The sequence below is a fragment of the Cyprinus carpio genome, chromosome A8, assembly GCF_018340385.1.
Source record: "Cyprinus carpio isolate SPL01 chromosome A8, ASM1834038v1, whole genome shotgun sequence".
Classification (NCBI taxonomy): Eukaryota; Metazoa; Chordata; class Actinopteri; order Cypriniformes; family Cyprinidae; genus Cyprinus; species Cyprinus carpio.
In genome coordinates, this window is record NC_056579.1 from 19,653,498 (window position 1) to 19,672,855 (window position 19,358).

Sequence of the window (19,358 nt, forward strand, 5' to 3'; positions counted from 1 at the left end):
CCACTGTCTGTCAGGAAAAGGAGTTCAAAATGTGGATTTGGTGAAATAATTCACAAAGTGGAATGCAATATAGTAAATATTCAGTGAAAGGACAATGTAAAGATTATTTAACAACCATTTCCTATTCACAAAAATGCTATTTTGTATTAAAATTATCTCTTTCATTTAAGTATATTTGAAAGAATTTTCTCATATTACTGCCTATAATTTTACACATATATATGCATAGAATATATGCATATATATGCCTTTGATTTTACATGTATAAGTGTAAAAATGTAAAGAAGTAACAGATATAATGTTACTCTGCTAGAAACAAATGAACAAGTCAGTGAGAAAAAGACAGTCAGAAAGAAATCTGCACAGAAACAGGACTGAAATGTGTGATTTTACTCTAAAAATATTTAATTTACAAATCTTATACAATTATACTGCTTCTTTAAAACTCACATGCCACTTTAAAACAGCACACTTCAACCAGGGCTGCTTTTATTCACTATAATTGTCTATTTGATTGTTTCATCTTCATAAAATATTTCAACGTCGTGTTAGTAAATACCACAAGTGCAATTCAAATGCTTTAACTGATGATATTCTACACATATTTACATGTATAACATTTATGATAATGTATAACAACATTTTAACATAAAGGTATTTTCTATTTTACACGAATACAATAATTTAGCAAAATTCACTTTGGGTTATTTCATGACTCTCTGCCAGACGCACAGCAATCCACTGTTTTAACAGTGGCATACAAGCATGCATGTCATCATTTTTAATTCATTATGCACAATCTGTGTAGCTTTTATAAGGCTTAATGTTTAAAAATGTACATCAATGTTTTTGTTTTTCTGGTTTATACAGTCCTTTGTACAGTACACTATTTCTTAAAAGAAGGTAAAACATGTACACATACCATAAAGCAGAAAACTGCAGAGCCAAATTCTGACCATCTGCACTCTGCAGAATATAATACACAGCAAAAAAAAAAAAAAAAAACAGTTCTTAACGGATCTTCTGGAAAAGGCTGGCATCTCAAATCAGTCCACAGCCGTCCCCAAAACATACTCTGTGTACCCTCGTGTCTGAATCTTCAGCGTTTGGCTCAGGACTGCAGGAGAGCAGGATGGAGAGACCCGCTTTTCTCCTCAACAAGAGCTGTTGCATCTCTCTCCATCAGAGCCGCCGTTCTTGGGCACAGCTGCATTACTCCCGGCGTCATGCCAGTCAAGGGTGGGACTGTGCCCAGGGTCGGCGTGGGTTTGATAGGCACGGGCACAGCAGGCATGCTTTGGGTTCCTGGGTGATGATGGTACAGCCCCTTGACCGCCACATTGAACGGTGGGTAGTCTGATGACACCGGCTCAGACAGCATGCCAACATGTGGCCACACCGAGTTGACCATGCTGCCCAGCTGAGGCACGGGATACCCCAGGTGATGCATGACCGAGGCGATGGGCAACCCGCTGGCCATCACTCCTTTATAGTCTCTGCCAATCAGGCTCTCGATGGCGAACGGGTGTTTGAAGCTGCCGCTCTGCCCGCCGCCAAGTGTGTAGCTCTGGAAATGCGAGAGCCGGCCCATGGTGCCCAGGTACTCCGGATGTCCCACGCCCAGCTTGCCCGAATGGTGGTGGGATTGATGCAAGGCAGGCTGAGCATGAGAGTGGTAGGAGTGCAGCACAGGGCCACTCTTACAAGCCGAATGCTCCACCCGGAGGAGCTTGAAACGCTTGCGGCGACGCAGGAAGCTGCCATTCTCGAACATGTCTCCACAGTCCGGATGCAGGGCCCAGAAGCTGCCCTTTCCCGGCTGGTCGGGGCGCCGGGGGATCTTAATGAAGCAGTCGTTGAAGGAAAGGTTGTGCCGGAGCGAGTTCTGCCAGCGTTGAGTGTTCTCGCAGTAATACGGGAAACGGTCCATGATGAATTTGTAGATGTCGCTGAGGGGGAGCATCTTCTCAGACGAGCTTTGAATGGCCATGGCGGTCAGAGAGATGTAAGAGTATGGAGGCTTCTGGTCACTGTAGGAGTTCTTGCCTGGCCGAGGCATTTTTGAAAATCTTTTCAGGATCAGTCAGAAGCAAGCCAGCATATCGTCCGTTGAAATAAAAAAGTCATTCAGCGCACTAAAGCCTTGTTTTGATTGACCTCAACCGTTTGTTTCAAATGTTTACAGCTGCTTTATAAGACGCTAGTCATGAAAACATCTCACAAAGTCAAAATCCACAAGTATGTGAAAGAAAACGGGACCGTTTGAAAGTTACCTCTCTAATGTTACTCCCCGCACGCGCGCGCGACACCTGAGTCCTCTCAGAGCGCGAGAAGTTTTCCCGGAGGATGCGCGCGCTCGGCTTTGCCTCGCAGAGGATCCGCGACGCTTTTGTAAGAATGGCAGAGGTCCAGACCTCCCGCTAGTTGCGTTTTATTATGATGACACTGACTTTAGGACGAATAAGGGGTAAATAGGGGGAGGGTCTGACTTCATATGCGTTTGGTTCTACTCATCTGTACCAATCAGAGGCAAAGAGCAGCGCGCTCACTAATGAGTCTGATAATGATAACACACACTAATGACGTGAATGTGAATGATCCATATACTGTTTTTGGAGTGCACTGGAATTATTTTAAACGTCTCGAATTCCATAAAATCGAACCTTGTTGAAGTTTAGACTTTATTTAAATAGGAATAGGCTATAGTTAATATTTGTCCTTCACATTGTTCACATCGGTTATTAAATTTTGTAAATAAAGCAGTTTAATAAGAAAAAAGCATAAATATTTATGTAGAAAATAACTTTTTATTTCTGTGCAAACCATATTTATTTATATTTCCTTTTGTGTGTGTGTGTGTGTGTGTGTGTGTGTGTGTGTGTGTGTGTGTGATCAGTTATGTTTTTTGTTTTTATGCTGTTTAGTTACTGTTGCTGAAGAGGCGCTGATGAACTTTAAAAGTTCTAAAAAGCCATCATATGGATTTCCATTATGCCACTTCTGTATTATTAGTACATTTTGAAATGTGTAAAGATTGGTATGTTAACATTATTTTAATGATATATACAGTATGCAGTTATGAATTATGAAATATTCAGTCATAAAATCCCATCTATTTTTTTTTTTTTTACATACTGTATGAGACCAAATTTACTGTGAGGTTTTCTCATTTTTTAAAAGATGTTTAAATAAAAATGAAATGGGCAACAGGGATGAACATTTAGGGGGAAATAATTTCCTTGCATTGCCTTCTCCAGCATATCTTACAATTGCACAAACTACTATTTATAAAATTTAATTCACTTACATTCTATTCATTTGAATAATTATAAGTGGAAAAAAGACTTATATTCATATGCTATTCATAATAGTAATATACAGAATATTATGAGCAGCTTCTGAAATAAATGTGACTTTGTTTATTTAACTATTAGTTTGATGAACCACAACATTGTCCTCTAGGCAACTTTTAAAGCCTTCTGACACAGATCTGCAGATCAGAGATCTCGCTTGCTACATTTAACAAGCAAGCTCATTTTTGCTCAAAACCTTTACAATTTTTTGGTCACCCCTTAAGCTAAAAATAAATGGTGTTAAAAATAAAACAAGTGAAAATGGAGAGAAAGAGAGGGAGAGAAAGGGACAACAACACGACAACCACATCTTCACAAAACGGATCAAAAATATCAATTCATCATTTTTTTTTTCCCTGAATATGATCCATTATACACGGGATAATACGTCGCACTGTGTCAAAACCTGACCCCAGTAATAGAATCTCTTGAGTAATTTCAGGTAAAATGTTTGTGACAAAAGGCATTCAAAAGCTGAAAGCGCACGCGTCTGCGCGCACGCACCAAGAGCGCGCCCGTTTTTCACCGGGGCTGAGCGGAGTCAGAATCAACCTGTCAAGCTGTTTGCACTTTGCTCGTATTTCACAAGGATAAACACTTCCCCACAACCCCCGAGAACAGGTTCTCCGGTAAACAGAACAACAAAAGCGCCGCCGCTCTTGTGCGGCCAGGTGTCACGGCACGGTCCCGCCAGGCGCCCTCTTACGCGGGCTCCCGACGGGTCGCGAATACATTACATTAATTAAGCCTTCAGTGATTTACCTTCCTGAGAGAGATGTCCAACAATATAATTAAAGGCGTAGTGGTTATATTAGCGATGAATATTCAAAACGGTGTCAATTAATTAGCCAACAGATCTTTCTCATTATGTTCCTGAAGAGCTCCGGTGTTTCTCTAGTTTAAAGGGTCACCGGCGAACGAGTCGCATGCATATTTCACACCCAGCGCCATTATGTCCCGTGCTTAATGTCTTTTGAAATGCATCTTGAGCGCCGGACCGCTGACGAATAACATGTGTTTAGAAGCGCCTTTGACACGCGAATCTTGCGGCGCGCTTGGCACTGGAAGGCCCCTGCGAGGCTGCTGCGGGAGCGCGCGCGTTCCTCCTCACCGTGTTGTTTAGATCAATATTAAACCTGCTCCCACAAAGCGCGGTGTTAAGTAGACAACACGCTGATATGCATAAGAAATTAATTAGACGGTTTTCTCTGCATTCAACTCCTGGACAAATAACAACTTGTAAAGTGCACCTTCTGGGCATATTGAACATATGCTGGAATTAGCCTTAATTGACTAATTACATAAATTACTCATTAATTTTACAGCACATCAATTATAAAAGATATATCAATTAATTTTGCATAAATTAAGGGCTGAACGTGGCAAAAACGGAGACGGGGAGATGAGCGCGCGTGGAGGGGGTCGGCTCTGGGCCGCGAGGCAAGGGTGGGGGGGATCGTCTGTTTGTTCCAAGATGCTAATAATTATTTTGTTCAGCTTTGGGCGAGAGATTCTGACTCTCGTCGTGCAATAGGAAATGGAGAAACCCGCAATCACGGTAATAATAATAACGTTAAAGACCCCTTACTAAGCGAGCATAGTAGCGTTGCCGCAAGGACGAAGCATTTAAATCAATTAGAGTGGTCCTATTGGGAAATGGGACTTTGGCACCAGCAAGAGGACTTCATGGCCACCGAATGATTTATGGATGCCGATTAACATATGATCGCTTTAAGTGTGACGAGGAAGTCCTCCCATAAGTTTAGGTGATCGCTTTAATGCTCCGTTTAAAAGTTTATGAATTCTAGATCAATTGTATCAGGGCATATGCTGAGTGCTCAAACTCTAAGAGATATTTCAAGGTTCAACCCTAAAGCAAAGTTTTAAGATTAGGCTTTATCTGTCCATAAACTCACTCACTTCTATGATATCTTCAACATGGCGCACTTGAAGTAGATTTATATAATTGTCCTTCATTCCCATTGCCTCTGGTCTATATACGTATGCAGGCAAACTCATTCATCTTCTAACCTGCAGATCAGGCCGACATACACAATTGAGTATAAAAGCCATTCTCTTACTTAATATGAATATACATTTTGGTTCTCTGTATTTGTATTTTTTCCCTCTCTTTTCACTCGTTTCTCTCTCACTCACACATACGCATTAAACTATCTATCTCCCTCCCCTGGTGAGAGCTTAGTGAATCGTGCAGTTGGCAGAGTCTGTCTACCCCGCCACACACACACCCAGGGGCCCACAGTCAGTGGCCCTTACCTACCACAACCCTTTTCCTACTGTTACTCCTTACCTTCCACAATCCATTCCTTATTCCTTACCTGCCACAATTCATTAACCACCTACATCAACATATTACTGCTTTTTTCAGACCTGCTGTAATCCATTCCCAACAGACCTTCAAAAATCCATTTTACTCTTTATAATCTAAACACACTGTTGTGAACCTTTGGCTTCCACATCATCCGGTAATCAGTCACTATATGTCACTATTAGACCCCTCTTCAAACTAAAATGTCCCAGGCAAATATCTATCTATAATTTTAATAATGATAAAAATATATTGTTTAGTTATATTGTACTGTTTTATACTATATTAGTAATGCTAGCATTTGAAGCTATAGCAAATAAAAAAATAAAAGCAATATATAATTTAAATAATAAATAAGGATGTATTTTAATATTATATCATATTATAATAAAAGTTAATTTTAGCAATAATTCTAGTATTTTAAGCTATATTGGATAAAAACAATATACTATTTTCAATAATACTAATTTAATATATTACATTATATTATATTATAATAAAAGTTAATCTTAGTAATAACATACTAATATTTGAAGTGACATGAGGACTGCTAAGCAACAACGATTTTTTACGTGGGAGTCGTAATGACGGAGTTGAGGATCCAAATGCAGCTTTATTTACAAGAGAGTGGTCAAAACAGGGGTCAAGCAGCAGCAAACAGGTATGATGCAGGGCAGACAAAAGAATAATCCAATAAACAGGCAATGGTAAGGGCAGGCGGCAAATTATCAAAAACAAGGAAACAGTCCAAGGTCAAAAACAAAGCAAGGCAAGAAACACAGACGAAACAGGCTATACAATAATCAGCCATGTGGAAGTAACAAACCAGGCTTTAAATAAGGTGAGACAGATGAGATATCAAGACACATGTGAATGCAATCAGAGATAATGAGTCCAGGCAAAGGAATATGGGGAATGTAGTAGTGAGGGAGTGACAACTGTCTGGGGTGAATGGCAAAGGTGCAGGATGGAGTGCCTTCTAGTGGAGCATATGGATACTCCAGCTAGAGATCCTGACAGAGATCGGAGATCTGGGATCCTCTAACTCTGATGCAGCTGGAGGCTGACTGTCCCGAGGCGAATCCTGACCACTAAACACCCTCGAAGGATGACCTGAGGGACAGAAAGAAAACACCAGAGAGAGAACAAAGAACATGACAGGCAGAGAAAAGGGGTTGGGTGAGACAACCGGTTCATAACTGGGTTTCTTATCCAAAGCAGAGCAGGCAGAGAGTTCACAAACAGCCTCCTTGGCCGTGGCTGGACAGACTGAGAGTTGATAAATGGCCTCCTTGGTTGTGGTTGGACAGGCAGAGAGTTCACCGACGGCCTCTTTGGCTGTAACAGGACCATCAGAGGGTTCACAGACGGTCTCTTTGGCTGCAGCTGGACCAGCATAGAGTCCGCAGCCTCTGGAGGTCCTATAGCACAAACCGCCACCTCTGGAGGAGTTATACTCACTAGAGTCATTGGAACAGGGAATGGCACTCCTGGTCAGGAAGAGGGGACTTGAGCAGACTAAAGGACTGGAGCAGGCTCTGGAGCTGATTCAAGGACTGGAGCAGGCTCTGGCAGAGACTCATGGACTGGAGCGGGCTCAGGAGCTGATTCGAGGACTGGAGCAGGCTCTGGAGCTGATTCGAGGACTGGAGCAGGCTCTGGCGCAGACTCGTGGACTGGAGTGGGCTCAGGAGCTGATTCAAGGACTGGAGTCAGCTCTGGTATGGACTCGTGGACTGAAGCGGGTTCAGGAGCTAATTTAAGAACTGGAGCCGGTTCTGGCACAGACTTGTGGACTGGAGCGGCCTCAGGAGGAGTAACAGAGCAGTGAGTAGCCCAAGCACACAGGATGGCGACTGCCATTACAGGGAGTACTAAGCCCAGGGGAACGGTCACTGTGATGACTCGTACTGATGCTCTTGGGATGCCTGCTGCTCACACTGACATCAGTGGCGGATCCTCCACACGGGATGCCAGTCTCGGACAACTTGGGACTGACCTTGAGGCACTGGGCATGATCAACATGACGGGACAAGACTCTGGAATGGCGGCCATTTTGTGGAGAGGCTCTGAACTGGTAGCCATAGCAGGACCAGGCTCTGGAGTTGGAGATACTGCAGGAGTACCTTGTTCCTCCTCCACAACACCCACAGTAAATGCAGAGTCACTCAGTTGGAGTGCCAGATCGATATAAAATTCCAGAGTCCAGTGAGGATCATGCAAAGGCATGGGTGAGCAGAGCGGCTCAGATAGCCCCCCACAAAAAAATATCATAAGGCATACCTGGTTAAAAGGTGTTAAATGAGCCAGTCCAATAAAGTCCTCAACATAGTCCTCAACGGGTCGATCACCCTGACGGAGATGCATCAGCTGTGCTGCTGGATTTATGATAAGCCTGGAATGCTCAATAAAGCCACTAGATCTGGGTGTGGCGGATTATTCTGTAACATGGTAGTCATGACGACAGAGTTGAGGATCCATATGCAGCTTTTTTTACAAGAGAGTGGTCAAAACAGGCAGGGGTCAAGCAGCAGCAAACAGGTATAATTCAGGGCAGACAAAAGAGTAATCCAATAAACAGGCAATGGTTAGGGCAGGCAGCGAATGACCAAAAACAAGAAAACAGTCCAAGGTCAAACACAAGCAAGGCAGGAAACACGGAGAACACACACGAAACAGGCTATACAATAATCAGCCATGTGGAAGTAACAAACCAGGCTTTAAATAGGGTGTGACAGATAAGACAACAAGACACATGTGAATTAGGGTGACCAAACGTGCCATTTTCCCAGGACACGTCAATACAGGTTTTGGCTTTGGTTTCCTGTTTTCCTAAAGGTAATGATCGTTTGAACAATAAAATGCAGACATTGTATGTAATCTACCAATCGTGGTGCGTGAGAAGGTGCGATCTACAGAGAACAGTCAAAGTGATGCAAATACGTGTACATATTAGTGTTCGACTTGAAGCAGCACTGAGCATACCAATCAGTGTATGACATCAAAGTACCATGAGAGCGATTCAAAAGCACAAGAAGCCATCTGCTCTCTAGAGCTCTTTGTCTTACAGCAATTGGTCTGCACAGCACAAACAAAGCCAAAATGTGGATATTTTAGGCAATATAGAAATCCTGGCCAGGACATGTCCTGGGAAAATGGCATGTCTGGTCACCCTAATGTGAATGCAATCAGAGATAATGAGCTCAGGCAAAGGATTATGGGGAATGTAGTATTGAGGTAGTGACAACAGGTTGGGGTGAATGGCAAAGGTACAGGATGGAGTGCACTCTAGTGGAGCTTATGGGCACTCCAGCTAGAGATCCTGACAGCTTTAAAAAAGTAGTATTAGTAGTAGTAGTTGTGGTATTGTTTGAGAAAAAAAAAAAACTTTATTTGGTTCTATATTTAAGTTTATACGTGACGTACCAAATCAAAAAAAAATTTAATAATAGATAAATAATTTAATATGCCTTATATTATAAATTGATTATATTATAATAAAAGTAAATATGTATATTAGTAATACTATAATACTATAAAATTTAAATTAGTAATACTAGTACTATTACTACTACTTTTATTACTATTATTACAAGCAATACTAGTATTTTGAAGATAGTGGAGCTTTAACATGCAACAGGAAAAAGTGGCATTATTTGTGGTATTATTAAAGAAAATCTGGTTGTTTTATGTAATTTATAATTAATAATAACAATAATAATATTACATTATATTATTAGTAATAGCAATTTTTGAAACTTTTGTGGAGCTTCAGTGGATAACATGGGGACTATTCTAAGCAGCAAAATTTTGGAAAAGTGATATTATTTGGAGGTATTATTTGAGAAATGGAAGGTTAAAACATAAACAGGTCATGGATTTAAATGGATATGGATTTTATCCAATCCTTGGATGGAAAGTGTTGTATAAGGTATAGATGGTGAGAAACAGATGAGAGCTAATGAGAGTTTTTCATGTCAGTGACCTCCACTAGCTCAGAAGAATTCATGCTGAATCTTACAAGACTTAAAAACCAGAGCCAACTTAACACAATCTCAGCCCAGCCTCATGACCATGATCGCCATGACTAAATTAACAGTGTGTTTAACAATGCGCAAGACAGACATCCTTCTTAATGCATTAAAGAAGTTGATGTGGGAACAGAACTGTGCGATAACGACCATTTGTCAGAGCTGCGAGGGCCTTGGAGTTCTAGAAACGCGGTAAGTGAAAGCCCGCTTCCTAACAGAGGGGTGTCAAGCACAGCCCACTATGCTTGTGGGTGGCGGGCAAGAGACATGGTCTCTCTCCAGCGACGATGTTCTTGCTCACCCCTCTTTCGCTTCCATTCACAGCTCTCCCCCTCCAACTCTTAATGTCCCCTGTAACACTCACTGTTCTGATTTTCATAAAGTCGTTCTTCTCCCCTCGCTGCCCAGTGTGTGATACCGGGATATGTGTAAAATAAATGATGTATATAGCTGTAGGGGGAAGCCTTCCTCCCCCAGAACTACCTTAGCGTCCAGGGAACATTGAACATTAGATCCTCGTTTAGTGAATAAATAAGCATTCAACTGAATGGCAGTGTTCGTGTTGGACTTTTGTGCATATTTTACCAGAAAAGGAGCTAGGCCATTAGGGAGTTAATATCAAATAAATCTCCACTGGTCGACTGGCAGAAAGGGACCGGCGGCTCTGTAGCGCCATGTTGGGTTACTAATGACCTGAGCGGGCTTCAAATGAAGCCGTCATATGCATGTCATTTGCAGTATGTATATATTTATATATTATCTTCTAATTGTGTTTGAGAAGAGAACAAAGCCACGAGCACAGCATTTAGGATCAGGCCGTAAATGCTTTACAAAGGCCTAAATAAGCTTGCTTTGATTAGTGCATTAAAGTGTGTGTGTGTGTGTGTGTGTGTGTGTGTGTGTGTGTGTGTGTGTGTGTGTGTGTGTGTGTGTGTGTGTGTGTGTGTGTGTGCACTGTATGTTTGTGTAGATGACAGAATGATACTTACTCAGCCAAGTGTGACAATAACCATGGAAGATCGCAGTGCTTCAGAAAGCCTTAAAACATGCAAAACTAAGACAGCTTTTCTTTACAATTGTACGAACACTATGGAAGTGCACCGATACCAATTATACCTTTAGATATTTTCATATTTAATGAAATAATCAATAAATTCCATAATCAACAAATGGTCAATATTATGTCTAAATAAATTACAAAATAAACTAAAAATTAAAACCAGTTGTTGTAATCAAGTGAATTTGTGCATCATCAACACAATAGTATAGTATGAAAAATGTATATTCATATTGTGATTTGACGAAAATTAATTGAACGTTAAATTATTAGTGTTTTTAAAGATTAAAGGGATAGTTCAGCCAAAAAATAAAATGAATTTACTCACTCTAATGTCCAAACCCACTAAACTTCTGTTTATCTTCGGAACACAAATAAAGGTATCTTAAAAACTCTCATTTTTAATACTTTCCATTGAAATAATCAAGTTTGTACAAGTCATCCATATGATTTGAGCAGTTTAAACCAAAGTCTTCACAACTGCTTTATGAACAGATTTAATTTAGGCTTTTATTCATATATAAACTTTGTTCATTGCATACATATATATAGAGCACATTAAATATAGTAAACAGAAATGCAAACATGTGTGTGAAGCTTAAAAATGTTGATTTTCAATGGATGTATAAAAATGGATTTGAAATGACGAAGACAGATTTTATTTTTTTTTTTGGATAAAGTTTGTTTTTATTTGAGTGTTAGTTGGATGTAAGTGTTATTTTTCTTTATGTATTGGTTGGATGAGTGAGTACATTCATTATATATCAATAATTATTGATTGTCATGCATCCCTAACTGAAAGACATGTATCATCTTTGCTGTCTGTTAATTTATTAACTTTTCACTCAGTAGACACAAATTCTTCTTGACAACAGTCAGTCACCCTCTCTTTAAAGAAAACCTACAAGTTTTTCCTTTCTTGTTCTTGCAGCTAATTAAAACTTAAGGAAAAAAATCAAACAATAAGGCCTAGTTCTCTGCGGAGCGTTGGAACCATCTGGAGCACTCGCAAGCCCCTCTCGTTTCTCTCCATCTTACTGCCTGTGAAATTAAATATGCACTAGAGAAATGGCTTAGTGAATAGAGTTGCACTTTCAAATAGAATAAGCCAGCAATTTTGAAACAACCAGGCCTACGAAAACAATGTAGCTTATTAGTTACAGTCAAGCTATCGCTATGTACACAGCACACACTGCGTAATTTAGGACTACTGTGATTGATAACTATTACGGTCCTTGAAATGATTATTGCGTCAGTGCGTTACGGGGTGATTAACCAACAATTTGTTTTTTTCCTGTACACAGTCATCCTTCCCGTCTGAAGAAAATGTTTACAGCATATTGGCTTGAATCACTGGATTATTGATGCAAATTCATTACAACATTTAAAAAAAAAGGAGAAATATTCACCTTTATGAAGATTAAAGTTCATTTTAATCTGGTAATTAAAAATAAAAAAGAATAGCAATACATTTGTCTATACAAAAAGAGCTTATTCAGTTTGGTGACAATGTTTTTAGCTCATTTGCATTGCAGCATGCACTCCAGGCTACAGAAAGTCTCAGTAATTTAAACTTTTAAACCTTTACTCTTTTTCAAATTCTTACAGATAGATAAAAATCTCATAAAAGCAAAAAGCAGGGCACATATTTTGATGGAAGCACATCTGAGGTTTGAAGCTAACCATGGTCCAGTAATTAGCATGTGCAGGCGCTGCGTTGGTTAGCAGTCCTCGTGCTGAGGAGTTGATGAACTGTGCTAGAGATAAAACCCTGGAGCCACACACAAATAAATCTGTCATTTCACATGTTATCATATTCATGAGCGTGTGAGTCTGGGTGTGTATCTGTGTGTGTGTAGCACATTACAGATGTTACAATAAGCCTACTTGTGTGTCACAAATGTGCTAGCTATTTGGGAAACGATTGCTTTTCAGACCAGAAGTTTTTGGGTATTTTTTTCCCCGGGAGTGAGTCTACATGCTGCTAGTGTTTTTGCCGTTTGGGCGAAAATGAGCGAAGAGCTAACGATGTTTGTCGTGTGTCTCCAAGCCGCCTGTTTGTTTATGCTAGGCCAGTTCTGCCCAGTGCTGCCTGTAAATAATTACCCACCCTAATTATGGCCTGGAGTTAGCAAGCGCGCTAAATGCTTTTCTGATGAGTACTGCCCTGGGTTAGCAGGTGCTGGGTGGCCCTCCTAGGGACTCAGATTGAAGAGGGGGCCCATATTCCTCCCTCGGGTCCCACAGGCGAATGGGTCGTGTCGCTTCGACATACCCCCCGAAGAATAATGTGTTTTACATGGGGGGGCGGTTCTCTGCACGGGGGGCGTTACATTGTGTGCAGCTGGCCCCTAGTGTGAGATCCATTACGCTGGCCTTAAGATTGCCTTGTTTTTAAGGACCTTTGTCATTAAGACTCGTCTTGCTGATAGAAATCAAAATAAATTGCTGAAATTCACTGGATGACTCTCATCGGATCCTAAGATTTGGTGGGGATAATCAGTGGAATCATTCAATTGAACTTGACAGACAGTGGTCAATATTTCAATTTTTCATTATTATTAAAATTTCACATTATTAAAAAAAAAAATTATTATTATTATTTAAAAAAAACAGCTTTGACATTATTATTATAACTCCTTTTGTGTTTCATGGGAGGGTGAAGAGATTTGATTCAATTGGATTCCGATTCAATTCAGACTGATTAGTTTCGGATTATGATTCATTTGGGTGTACTTCAGTTAAAATGATCATTTTGCTTACAGAAATTAATTCTCTCTCTCTGTAAATTATACAGGGTGGTGTTTCAGACTAATTTAAACTATTTATTAAATGTACTGGCTCTTTAGAGTCATTTGTTTTGGTTATCCGGTTAAGGTTCATTTACATCAAGAATGTTAACTATTAAAGTTAACTATGACTATTAAACATCAACTATTGTCAAAAAATAAAATATTGGGTGGGGACTTAGTTCTGTCCATTGGTTCTTGATTGGATTTTGAGATGTGGGTGTTGTTGAATTGTTTTTGAGTTGTGGGTCTGTTGCAGATGTGGTGGGGTTTAATTGGACGAAATGATTTGTATTTTTATTTATCGTTATAATTGTTGTTTTTCATTATCATTAAAATTGTGGTAATTGAATTTTTTTTTCTTGCAACTGAAGTTAATTCTGAACTGGAGGGTTTTGCTTCAACCCGCAGACTAAAAAAGCAACCTGTGGCAGCAGTATAAAAGTGTCACAATAGTTTTTTTTTCTCAGAACTGCAAAACTGTGAGGTATAAAATTGCAAGGAAAAGGCCAGAATTGTGAGCTAAAAGTCACAATTACTTTTTCATTTTTTAATCCATGGCAGAAATTAGCTAATATTGTCATGGAATTAGAATGATTATTAAAACTTATTAATCGCTACAGTCGATACAGTTATGGTTATAGTTATCGTTCTTGGTGTAAATGGGCCTTTATAGCCTACGGTTTGCGCAATATGTAAAAATTGCTTTTTTTCCCCTCTCTTTTCTGTCTTTTTTTATTGCCGTGGCTAACTCTAAAAATGGAACGGGCACTGCATTAACCACTCTGACTTATTTTTGCAATTATCCATGTTTTAAGTATTTGGCAAGCTGAATGTATCAAAAGTTTATTCCAAAAACAACTGCGCCACAAACTGATAAACCCACGCCGTTAAATCTGAAAATAATACTCGACGTAAAACCCACAATGGTGTCGAGCTCAAAAATACTTTTACAAAGACATGCTGAACTCCGTCTTGGTGGAGGGGTTGGACAGGGGGGCAGCTTGTGTGTGCCATCACGAGTGCTGTGTGTGTCTTGTAGCATGTCGCATCAAACTTTTACCCCCCACGGACGCGCTCAGTCTGTCTCCCAAACTTGCGCAGACTTGCATTATGTCAGCTCGCGCTTTGCCACCCCATTTGCTGTAGCTGTACTGCTGTGCGCGCAGACAGACTTATCAATCAAACGCGGCTTGATGGATTCTTCAGAACGATGGAACAATCGCCTCAGAAGAGCTGCGGAGTCTCGGAGCGCTTTTTTCTTTGACATAAGGGTATGCAAAGAGTGTAAATGGATGAACGGTTGATTGATTCTCGCCAGCGATGTTGTTGACAGCAGGAAATGTGTTTTGCATTGACTGTGTTTGCATGGGAATTTGCACGGGGCATGAGTTATCGAGCAGGAATTTGGACCTCAGGCGATTCTACATAATGATGGCAGGTCGGAGAAGCCGAAATTCACTGTTTAACAGCCGTTACCTGTGGAGGGCCCGCAGAGAGAGAGCGCACAACCACAACAAAACAAAGCATTACATATTTAGAAAGGTTATAAGGCAGAATAAAAATATTTTGCTCTTGCAAAAATACAAGTCTTGTCGGTTAATAAAGATTTGTCATTTAAATAGTTTTAAGGGTGGCCCCTCTCACCCTCAGATCTAACATGTACCATAGTGGGCCCCCACATCACAGGGTCCTGTCCGCCTGACGACGGCCCCGTGTTTAGGTGTCATCATTACTAAAGAACTCACAGAGAGACTCGCGCGTTACGTGTTTGGAAGAGTGTTGCTAAGAGGGGTATTAAGACTAGATATTGTCAGAGCTCTCATCAGGGTATCTGTAGTGAAAAACGACCCTGTCCTAGAAATGGTAATAACGCAAAGGATGCACACAGTTTTCCTGTCAGCTTTACTTTTTTTTTTCCACGCTCTCTTCCTCACTCCCTGCCTTCCTACCAACCTCTCCATTTATCTGTGTCTGTCAGTAGTTCCTGTGGAATGACCTACAAGGACATGAAACTAAATATACAAACACAATAGTTTCCTCAACATCTCTCAGTATTGTAGAGTATCTAAAGAACAATTTCTTAAATTACACAATATGCATTTTTTTTGGCTTCTCAGTATGAAATGTGCTATTCCTGAGTGCCATTAGCCACACAATATACTGTAAACTATTGTAATGTTTCAAAAGGATTGTAATGCTTGTCTTGACTCTTACTAAAAATTATTTTTTTATTAGATATTTAGGTGACAACATCTTTGTCATTCTTGTCCCTTCATCGAATGCTAGTATTTTTGTTGTGTTTAAGCTCTGAAGTACATAAAAACCAACAAAATTTTCACAAATCTACATCTGAAATTAACAAACTGGACTGATAATGTCACAATAAGAAAGTGTGGTGTAAAATACTGATTCAATGCTATTAGGACTGTATTTTAAGATAAAATAAAAATGATCAAATAGAAAGTGATAATTGGTAGATTAAAGAATAAACACCACTTGACTTCATCCTGAAACAGGCCTATGTAAGTGCATTTTTAATAAAGAAATGATATAACAAGCCTTTATTATGATTATGTGAACATAAACTAGATTTGAAATGATGTTACTTTAAGTGCATTTCAAACAAAGTTACTTAAAACTTTGAGGGAATATGGTACATTCAACGATAAACACATAAATAAGAGATTTTAACAATTGCGCTACGCACACACGCCCAAAAACAATCAAATTTTGTTTCTGATCATTTCAAAAGTCATAAAAGTGCGATAAACACTCTAGCATTAAAGGGAAAAAAAGCAAACATGACGGCATGTGTGATTAGCCTCTCCTTCAAACACGAAATAATCGTTGTAGACACTTTTTCACTTCTATTCAAAACACACATGGGGGTCCCATTACTTCGCTGTAAAGCTTCTTTAAAAAAAGTGTTCAAAAGCAACCATGAAGAAGATAAAAAAAAATCCATTCTCCAGAGACAAACAAAACCATTAATTAAAACAAGCTCTCAAACATCAATCTCTCTGCCTGTCACAAAATTATCATAATCTGGGAATGTTAAGAGTCTGTAGAGTAAACAGTTAATTTAGAGGAGTATTAATCAAAAAGTCTGGCTTTCTGTACCCCCTCTGTGCTGTGGCACTTGTACTTTTTCATCTAGCGCACTTTGTACACTTTACACAGAGAGGGGGCAACTTTTAATGCACTTCTTCACGTGTGTACATAAAGGACGACAGTAATTTTCACAAATTCGAATTTACCTTCAGTATTACAGCCTGAGAGTTTTGTATGACCTCCAATATATCTTAATTTCATAATTATTCATAAATGGATATATTTTTGAACAGAATGTCAGTATTTACCACCCATGATGTACAGATGATGCACGAAAAATAAAAAAAAACACAACTTACGTGGCTTATCTGGGCTGTTTTTTTCCAGAACATCATGATGGTGTCATCAAAGCCATAATCATGTCAGAAATGTTGAGCTGTGGTGCTCACATGGGTGACACAGGTTCGATTCTGGCCTGCAACCCGTCTTGATCCAATTTCCTTTTATCCTCCATGATCACTGTCTAATAGAAAAGGCAAAAGAATATATAGTCAAAAACATTAAATGGTCACACTTTAGTTTGGAGACCAATTCTAATGTAGAATAAGGCATTAATATGTGCTTTAGAAGTACTAATAAACAGTAACATGCTTGCTAATAAGCAAGTTAACAGTGAGAATTGGTCCCTAAACTAAAGTGATACCCATTAAAAAATCTACTGAGGACATTTGCCCTGTCTGTCATTAGCACAATCAATCATTTGTGATTTTACATTTTACACCTAAAAATATTTTCATATTCATCAAAACAGATATCTAAAACATTAAACGCTAATGTGTCCACAGAATGAAACAATTTTGAACCTGGCTTTATCTAATGTTCAGATTTCTGTTTTTGACATGTATGCAAATGAGTACATAAATATGCAAATATAATGTCTCATTTGCATATTTAAACTTGCAATACAAAACAATTGTCTTCATTTACTGTGATCAATCAGCTGGGGAAAGTACGGTCATATCTATTCCTTTAAACAAAATCCTATTTACCTTTTATGATCTTAAACCCTGCAAGCTCACATCACATTCTGTTTAGAAGTGTTGGGCTTTGGTGCTCACATGGGTGATGCAGGTTCGAACCTGGCCTGCAACCTATCCCAATCCGGTTTCCCTTCTCTCTCCATATTCTCTGTCAATTAAAAAAAAGGCAAAAGCCCAAAGAAGATGCAGTCAAAACATTTAACAAATCTACCGAGGATGCTTGCCCTGTCTATTATCAGCGCGATCACTCGTCTGTGTGTTAGCGTCTAGTAGCCGCGCTGTAGCTGCAGTAAGAAGAAACGAACAGATGGTGAGAGACTATCATAGCAGTTGAATGTTTATTCACAGGTGTGTTTGAGGAGTCAGTGCACGTGTTTGAGGGGAAACTAAGAGAGAGCTAGAGAGATGGGGGGCACTGCTGTTGTAATAATGTTGGAGTGGGTGTATAATGTGAGTATACAAGCTGTTAATCTCTCCTGTGTAGCTGTGTTTAAATGTGTTTATGCTTCATTAAGCATGCATTACCTGCTTCATTACTGCTGTGTTGCAGCCACTGCCAGTGAGTCTCACGCTCTGAGTGTGGGTGTGTGGAAGTTCATCGCTCTCACAGACTGACCTGGCCCTGACAGGATGCTTCAGTTTTGGAGGAAGTGATCTTTTTTGGAGCAACTTGCTTTAGTTTCACTTGCGCATTGATGGGGGTAATATAAGGCTGGGTAAACAATGACAGAATTTTTATTTTTGAGTGAACCGACGAGTTTGTGGAAAGAGTTGTATATTTTTATCAGGTGTGGCCAGATGATGTCAGATAATGTCCTGTGGTTTTATCATGTTATATGCAATTCTAAATCATTAAAAATTATGACCAGAACACATGTAAACACACATACAGTACATCAATAACTATATACCCTTCAAAAGAATTAAGAACACATTTGTAAACCACCTTATATTGGCACAAATTAAAAATTATGTTGTATGTTGTAATGTATTTTATTTTAGTTTTTTTGTGAACAATTCATGCATGTATGTTTAATTTTTTAAGGCAAGACACGTTTCAGGCACTGGTCCCAAAATTTTAAGATTTTGGGTGGTTTTGCTTCCATAACTTGTCGTCTTTCAGACTAGTGAAAAAACACATCCAAAAAACACATTCTGAGTGTTTATGTTATGTGTAGTACAGGTCATCATAAAAGGTTTTTTTTTTTTTTGTTCTCAAAATTAGTTCATTTCTCCTGCACTGAGCCAGAAATATCCACTTCAGGAGCACTTACACCAAACTATACAGTTTATTTCTATTTATATTCTGAAGTTTTATTTTTTCATATAACATTCACTTGATTTATATAACATTTTATTCCTTAAAAAATATGGTGAAAATGTTTTTTTTTTTTTTCTTGTTGATGACAGTATTTTTGAGTGATAAAGAAATATAACCTACAGTATGTAAAAACCTTCAACTCTAAGATGTCAATAAAATGAAACAAGAACATTAAACTTGGCTTTATCCAATCCAATATCTAAAACAACTGTTTTAATGTCCTGTAATTAATCAACTGGGGAAAGTTTGGTGCTTGTTTAAATTCACCTGTTTTGTCCTTGTAATGGTGAAAATGCTTCTTCTCTAGTGACGCATGCTGGACTTCTCCAATCATTTAGTTTGCCTAAAACCACCCCTCCACAAACCTCTGCAAGCTCACAGTCA

At 39.2% G+C, this 19,358-nt stretch overlaps 1 protein-coding gene and 1 long non-coding RNA gene across 2 annotated transcripts; both read right to left on the bottom strand.

Annotated features, from left to right (window-relative positions):
• Positions 1-388: 388 nt before the first annotated feature.
• LOC109085964 (forkhead box protein B2-like) lies at positions 389-2,583 on the bottom strand. Its single transcript, XM_042762661.1, has one exon. The coding sequence runs from the start codon at positions 2,057-2,059 to the stop codon at positions 1,112-1,114; it is 948 nt and encodes a 315-aa protein (XP_042618595.1). The 5' UTR covers positions 2,060-2,583; the 3' UTR covers positions 389-1,111.
• Positions 2,584-12,212: 9,629 nt separating this feature from the next.
• LOC109085965 lies at positions 12,213-17,799 on the bottom strand. The gene is made up of 3 exons (XR_006160678.1): positions 17,663-17,799; positions 16,973-17,136; positions 12,213-12,541 (listed from the first exon to the last, which is right to left on the bottom strand). It is a non-coding gene; the product is annotated as an uncharacterized LOC109085965 (long non-coding RNA).
• Between the last annotated feature and the right edge of the window lie 1,559 nt (positions 17,800-19,358).

Bases quoted from the DNA above. Each gene is read 5' to 3' on its own strand.
- LOC109085964 (XM_042762661.1), bottom strand. From the start codon at position 2,059: ATGCCTCGGCCAGGCAAGAACTCCTACAGTGACCAGAAGCCTCCATAC.